The sequence below is a fragment of the Jaculus jaculus genome, chromosome 12, assembly GCF_020740685.1.
Source record: "Jaculus jaculus isolate mJacJac1 chromosome 12, mJacJac1.mat.Y.cur, whole genome shotgun sequence".
Taxonomy (NCBI): domain Eukaryota; kingdom Metazoa; phylum Chordata; class Mammalia; order Rodentia; family Dipodidae; genus Jaculus; species Jaculus jaculus.
The window spans coordinates 61,346,213-61,354,303 of NC_059113.1; the positions used below are offsets into that span (position 1 = coordinate 61,346,213).

Sequence of the window (8,091 nt, forward strand, 5' to 3'; positions counted from 1 at the left end):
CACAAGAAACACAAAAAAATCAAGACAATATAAATCCACCAAAGAGTATTAATGTATCAAAAATGACCTCCAGTGAGACTGATTTAGAGGAAATACCTAAGAAAGGCTTCAAATGAATGATTATAAATATGTTCAAAGAAATCAAAAAGGAAACCAAGCAAATAAAAAGAGGCATAGGAAACTAATTTAATGAAATAAGGAGGTCAATACAACACATAAATAAGGAAATAGAAATAAAGAAAAACCAGTCAGAATTACAAGCAATGAAGAATGCAGTCAATAAGGTAAAAACTATAGAAAATCTCACCAGCAGAATGAATGAAGGAGAGGACAGAATATGTAAACTAGAAGACCAGGTGGCAGATCTAGTATAGTCCAACAAAGAGAAAGACAAACTAATAGGAAAGTATAAAAGGGAATTTCAATATATTTGAGACACTATGAATAGATCAAACATAGGAATTCAGGGTATAGTAGAAGGAGAAGAATTTGACTCCAAAGGTATAGTAGACATTTTCAACAAAATCATAGAAGAAAATTTCCTCCAAATTGGGAAAGAAATGCCAATGCAGATACAGGAATCCATTAGAACACCAAACAGACAAAAGAAAAGAACCTCTCCTAGCCATATTATAACTAAACTACCAAACATACAAACCCAAGAAACTATATTGAAAGTAGTTAGAGAGAAAAATCAAGTCACATACAAAGGCAAGCCCATCAGGATCACAGCAGATTACTCAACACAAACTTTAAAAGCCAGAAGGACTTGGAATGATGTATTACAAGTTCTGAAAGACAGCAACTGTCAACCAAGGTTACTTTATCCTGCAAAGTTATCCATTCAAATAGACATAGAAATAAGGACATTCCACAACAAAAGTAGGCTAAAGGAATATTTGAAGACAAAACCAGCTCTACAGAAAATACTTGAAAGGATCCTCCATACTGAGGAGAAAGAAAAGCACACATAAGGAAACAGGAAAAAACAAACAATACTCAAACACTAGTTAATACAAGAGAGCAAAGGTAAAACTTGAAGAACTACAAAACAAGAAAAATGGAAAAAATACATACCTTTCAATGATAACTCCTATTATCAGTGGTCTCAATGCCACAACAAAAGATGTAGGTTTGCAGATTGGGTTAAAAAGCAAGATCCTTCAACTTGTTGCCTCCAAGAAACTTGCCTTTCTACATAGGATGGACACTATCTTAGGGTGAAAGATTGGAAAACAGTATTTCAAGCAAATGGGCCTAGAAAACAAGCAGGGGTCACTATCCTAATATCTGACAAGGTAGACTTCAGTCCAACGTTAATTAAGAAAGATAAGGAAGGTCACTTTATATTGATTAAAGTAACCCTCCAACAGGAGAACATTATAATCCTAAACATATATACACCTAACATGGAGGCTCCCAACTTCATCAAACAAACACTATTAGAACTAAGGTTACAGATAACACCAAACACAGTTGTAGTGGGTGACTTTAACACCCCACTGTTATCAATTGACAGGTCATCCAGGCAAAAAATAAACAGAGATACATCTGGGTTAAATGAGGTCATAGAACAAATGGACCTAACAGATATATACAGGACATTTCATCCAAATGCTGCAGAATAAACATTCTTTTCAGCAGCACATGAAACATTCTCTAAAATACACCATATATTAGAACACAAAACCAATTGTAACATATACAGGAATTGAAATAATTCCTTGCATTCTATCTGATCACAATTGGATCAACCTACAAATAAGTAGCAAGAAAAGCTATAGGGCATACACAAAATCATGGAAACTAAACAATATACTACTAAATGAATGGTTAGAAGAAATCAAAAAGGAAATTAAAAATTCATAGTCAAAGAATAATGAGAACACAACATACTAAAAACTTTGTGACACAATTAAGGCAGTCCTAAGAGGGAAATTTAAAGCTTTAAGTGCCTATATTAAGAAATTAGAAAGGTCTCTTTATTTTTAGACGAAACCAGTCTAAGAAAACTTTCTGTACTTGCATAACACTGTGCCATTGCCCTTATTTTACAACTGTGGAAATGTAGATTGAAGGATTATGAGAGAGACCTTGGAAGACTTTGCATCTGTCTCACTGCAACGCCTGTGCTCTTTCCAAAATTTCATTCCATCTCCTTCTCATCTAAAGATAATGAACACTTGGAAGAGTTAAATAGAGGGTACCCACATTTGCACAGAAAACCCAGTGGGAGGTGATATTGAGCTGTGGAGGTCCACTGGGCTTCCTTGAGGTTCTAATTATGAAGAGAACACGCTTTGGTGTTTGTTCCTCTGGGAGGTAGGCCCTGAGCCGTGTTCCTAGAATAACTAAAATCAAGGGGAGAGAACACAACAGGCCATCACACAAGCAGGGCTTATGAGGCTGAGTAATGAAGGATTCAAAAGTCTCCCTCTGGGCTGGAGAGATGGCTTAGTGGTTAAGTGCTTGCCTATGAAGCCTAAGCACCCCAGTTCGAGGTTTGATTCTCCAGGACCCACGTAAGCCAGATGTACAAGGTGGCACATGCATCTGGAGTTTGCTTGCAGTGGCTGGAGGCCCTGGTGTGCCCATTCTCTCTGCCTCTTTCTCTCTCTGTCTGTCTGTCGCTCTCAAATAAATAAATAAAAATAATTTTTTTAAAAAGTCAAAAAAAAAAAAAAAGAAATTAGAAAGGTCTCAAGTAAACGACCTAATGCTTCACCTTAAAGCCTTAGAAAAAGAAGAACAAGGCAAACCGGAAATCAGTAGACAGGAAGAAATAATAAAGATTAGGGCAGAAATTAATGAAATAGAAATCAAAGAAAACAATCCAAAGAGTCAATGAAAAAAGAGTTGGTTCTTTGAAAGGATAAACAAGATTGATAAACCCTTAGCAAATATGACCAAAAGAAAAAGAGAAGAGACACAAATTAATAACATTAAAGATGAAAAAGGCCAGAATTAAGTCCAAATGGATTAAAGACCTTAACATCAGACCGGAAACTTTGAAACTGCTAGAGGAAAAAGTAGGGGAAACCCTTCAACATATTGGTCTTGGCAAAGACTTTCTGAATACAACCCCAATTGCTCAGGCAATAAAACCACAGATTAACCACTGGGACCTAATGAAATTACAAAGATTTTGCACTGCAAAGGACACAGTGAAAAAAGCAAAGAGGCAACCTACAGAATGGGAAAAAATCTTCGCCAGCTATATATCTGATAGAGGATTAATATCTAGGATATACAAAGAACTCAAAAAGTTAAATAATAAGGAATCAAACAAGCCAATCAAAAAATGGGCTATGGAGCTAAATAGAGAGTTCTCAAAGGAAGAAATACGAATGGCATATAAGCATCTAAAAAAATGTTCTACGTCACTAGTCATCAGGGAAATGCAGATTAAAACTACACTGAGATTCCATCTCACTCCTGTCAGATTGGCCACCATCATGAAAACAAATGATCATAAATGTTGGCGGGGATGTGGAAAAAAAGGAACCCTTCTGCACTGCTGGTGGGAATGCAATCTGGTCCAGCCATTGTGGAAATCAGTGTGGAGGTTCTTAAAACAGCTAGAGATTGATCTACCATATGACCCAGCTATAGCACTCCTAGGCATATATCCAAAGGACTCATCTCATTTCCTTAGAAGTACATGCTCAACCATGTTTATTGCTGCTCAATTTATAATAGCTGGGAAATGGAACCAGCCTAGGTGTCCCTCAACAGATGAGTGGATAATGAAGATGTGGCACATTTATACAATGGAGTTCTACTCAGCGGTAAAGAAAAATGAAGTTATGAAATTTGCAGAAAAATGGATGGACCTGGAAAGTATTATACTAAGTCAGGTAACCCAGGCCCAGAAAGCCAAGCGCCACATGTTCTCTCTCATATGTGGATCCTAGCTACAGATGACTGGGCTTCTGCGTGAGAATGAAAGTACTAAGTAGCAGAGGCCAGTAAGTTGAAAAGGAGACATAAAGGGTGGAGAAAGGAAGGGAGGAGGATACTTAATAGGTTGATATTGTATATATGTAATTACAATGATTGTAATGGGGAGGTAATATGATGGAGAACGGAATTTCAAATGGGAAAGTGTGGGGAGGGAGGGAATTACCATGGGATATATTTTATAATCATGGAAAATGTTAATAAAAATTAAAAAAAAAAAGATGAAAAAGGCACCATCACAACAGATACCAGAGAAATTCAAAAAATCAAAGGGACATACTATAAGGACATAAACTCCAATAAGTTTGAAAATCTTAAATAAATTGATGATTTCCTGGATTTATATGACCTACCTAAATTAAATCAAGATGAAATTAACCACTTAAATAGACTTATAACAAGTATGGAGACCCAAGCAGTTATCAAAAATCTCCCAAGTAAAAAAAAAGTCCAGGCCCAGGTGCATTCACTGGTGAATTTTACCAGACCTGTATGGCAGAACTAACACCATTGCTTCTTAAACTTTTCCATAAAATAGAAAAAGAAGGAATCGTGCCAAACTCCTTCTCAAAGCCAGCATCACCCTGATACCAAAACTAGGCAAAGATAGAAAACAACAACAAAATTACAGACCAATCTCCCTCATGAACATAAATACAAAAGTTCTCAACAAAATATTGGCAAACAGAATACAAGAAATATCAGAAAGATCATTCATCCCAACCAAGTAGGCTTTATCCCAGAAATGCAGGCATGGTTCAACATATGCAAATCAATAAATGTAATACACAATATAAATGGACTGAAGGGCAAAAATCACATGAGCATTTCAATAGATGCAGAAAAAGCATTTGACAAAATCCAACATCCCTTCAAGATAAAAGTCCTACAGAAACTGGGAATAGAAGGATCACAAATCAACATTATAAAGGCTATTTATGACAAGTCTACAACCAACATAATACTAAATGGAGAAACACTTGATATTTTTCCACTAAAATCAGGAACAAGACAAGGGTGTCCACTGTGTGCACTTTTTTTTTTTTTTAAGAAGCGTCAACTCTTTTTTTTTTTTGTTTTAAATATTTATTCATTTATTTATTTGAGAGCGACAGACACAGAGAGAAAGACAGATAGAGGGAGAGAGAGAGAATGGGCGCGCCAGGGCTTCCAGCCTCTGCAAACGAACTCCAGACGCGTGCGCCCCCTTGTGCATCTGGCTAACGTGGGACCTGGGGAACTGAGCCTCGAACCGGGGTCCTTAGGCTTCACAGGCAAGCGCTTAACCACTAAGCCATCTCTCCAGCCCTACTGTCTGCACTTTTATTTAAGATAGTACTGGAAGTCTTAGCTATAGTGATAAGGCAAGAGACACACAAAAAAGGAATACAAATTGGAAAGGAAGAGATCAAGTTATCATTATTTGCAGAGGATATGATTCTATACATAAAAAACTCTACCAGCAAACTGTTAAAGCTGATAAACAATTATAGCCTTGTAGTAGGATACAAAATAAACACACAGAAATCAGTAGCCTTCCTATATGCTAACAACAAACACACAGGGGATGAAATCAGAGAATCACTCCCATTCACAATTGTGTCAAAGAAAATAAAGTACCTTGGAATAAACCTCACCAAGGAAGTGAAGAATCTCTACAATGAAACCTTTAAAACACTCAAGCGAGAAATTGCAGAAGACACTAGGAAATGGAAAGACATCCCTTGTTCTTGGATTGGAAGAATCAATATTACAAAAATGGCAATCTTACCAAAAGCAATCTACACACTTAATGCAATCCCCATTAAAAGCCCAATGACAGTCTTCATGAAATTAGAACAAGCAATCCTAAAATTCAGTTGAAAGCACAAAAAAAAAAAAAAAATTGAATATACAAAACAATTTTGAGCAACAAAAATAAGACTGGTGGCCTGGCATGGTGGTGCACACATTTAATCCCAGCACTGGGGAGGCAGAGGAAAGAGGATAACTATGAGTTTGAGGCCATCCTGAGACTACATAGTTAATTCCATAGGTCAGCCTGGACCAGAGTGAGACCATGCCTCAAAAAAACAAAATAAATAAATAAACAAAAATAAGGCTGGTGGTAGGTATCACCATACCTGATTTTAACCTATACTACAGAGCCATGGTAACAAAAACAGCATGGTAGTGGCACAAAAGCAGACATGTAGATCAATGGAACAGGATAGAGGACCCAGATGTAAGCCCAAGTAGCTATAGCCACCTGATATTCAATAAAAATGCCAAAAATACTCATTGGAGAAAAGACAGCCTCTTCAGCAAATGGTGCTGGAAAAACTGGATATATATCTGTAGAAGGATGAAAATAGATCCTTACCTTTCTCCATACACAAGGATTAAGACCAAATGGATTAAAGACCTTAATATCAGACCTGAAACTGAAACTGCTAGAGGAAAAAGTAGGGGAAACACTTCAACATATTGGTCTTGGCAAAGACTTTCTGAATACAACCCCAATTGCTCAGGCAATAAAACTACAGATTAGCCACTGGGACCTCATGAAATTATAAAGTGTTTGTAGGGCAAAAGACACTGTGAATAGAGAAGAGAGGCAACCTACAGAATGGGAGAAAATCTTTGCCAGCTACACATCTGATAGAGTATTAATCTCTAAGATATACAAAGAATTCAAAAAATTAAAGTAAGAAATCAAACAATCCAATTAAAAATGGGCTATGGAACTAAATAGAGAGTTCTCAAAGGAAGAACTACAGATGCCATAAAACATCTAAAACAAAAGTTCTACTTTCCTAGTCATCAGGAAAATGCTGATTAAAACTACATTGAGGCCAGTGCCCGGCCCCTGTGGCTCCTGGAGTTGGGCTTGGACGTTGCGGGAGGCCGCGGCTGGGGCGCGGGGCCCCGCTGGGCGCCGCGGGGGGGGGGGGACCTCTGCTTCAACCGTGGGAGTAGTCCTGATGGTGCGGCGGGCCCTGGACGTCTGGAGCTCTGGAGGAATTTAAGAAGATTTTAAGCGCATTTCAAGTGCATGGGATAGAAGAGGAATTCTTCCTCCTCCACTCCTCCACCGTGAATGAAGAACCTGATGCTTTGTCAGTAGTTAACCAGTTACAGGATTTAGCAGCAGATCCGCTAAATAGAAGAGCCATCGTCCAAGATCAGGGATGTCTGCCTGGCCTGATTTTGTTCATGGACCATCCCAGCCCCCCTGTTGTGCACTCAGCTTTGCTTGCTCTTCGATAATTGGCAGAATGTTGTGCACACAGAGACAAGATGAAAGGAGAACTTGGTATGATGTTAAGCTTGCAAAACGTTATACAAAAGACTACAACTCCAGGAGAAAAAACTTCTGGCCTCTGAAATCTATGATATTCTTCAATCTTCCAACATGGCAGACGGTGATCGCTTTAATGAAATGAATTCACGTCGAAGGAAAGCTCAGTTTTTTCTGGGAACTACAAACAAGCGTGCCAAAACAGTGGTTTTGCACATAGATGGTCTTGATGATACATTTTGAAGAAATCTATGTGAAAAGGCTTTATTAAAAATTAAAGGTGTTATTAGCTTTACTTTTCAAATGGCTGTTCAAAGATGTGTGGTACAAATTCGTTCAGATTTGAAAGCAGAGGCTTTGGCATCAGCTATAGCATCAAACAAGGTTATGAAAGCTCAGCAAGAGGTGAAACGTGGAAGTGGGGAAGAGCTGCTGGTCCCATTCCAAGATACTCCTGTGGAAGTAGAAGAGAACACAGAGCTGCCCCATTACCTGCCCAAGGATGGGAGTCCCTCACAGGGACAGGACGAGGCAGTGTCCCGTGTTGGCTCACGCCCAGAGGGAGGAGCGAGCTGCCTGAGCACAGCTGCCAACTTTTTATCCAGATCATCTTACTGGTGACTTCAACTTCAGTTTGGGGCTCAAGGACTATGTCAACCAACAATGGGCCAGTTTTCCATTGTTGTGGTGAACTGTCAAGTGCAATTTGCAATAAATTATCATGAAAGTTTTTAGATTACATGATTGCATATGCTGCATTTTACATTTTATTGGACATTTATCTCACTGAGTGGTAAACAGAGGCCACAGGTGGAGTTTGTTTATGAAGGTATTTTGGTATTGTTTTCCTT

At 38.3% G+C, this 8,091-nt stretch overlaps 1 protein-coding gene across 1 annotated transcript; it reads left to right on the forward strand.

The window, feature by feature from the left end:
* The first annotated feature begins 7,130 nt into the window (after positions 1 to 7,130).
* Positions 7,131 to 7,861, forward strand: LOC101600904 (armadillo repeat-containing protein 1-like). Its single transcript, XM_012951835.2, has 2 exons — positions 7,131 to 7,295; positions 7,484 to 7,861. Exons 1-2 carry the CDS (start codon positions 7,131 to 7,133, stop codon positions 7,859 to 7,861), a joined length of 543 nt encoding a protein of 180 aa, XP_012807289.2.
* The last annotated feature ends 230 nt before the right edge of the window (positions 7,862 to 8,091 follow it).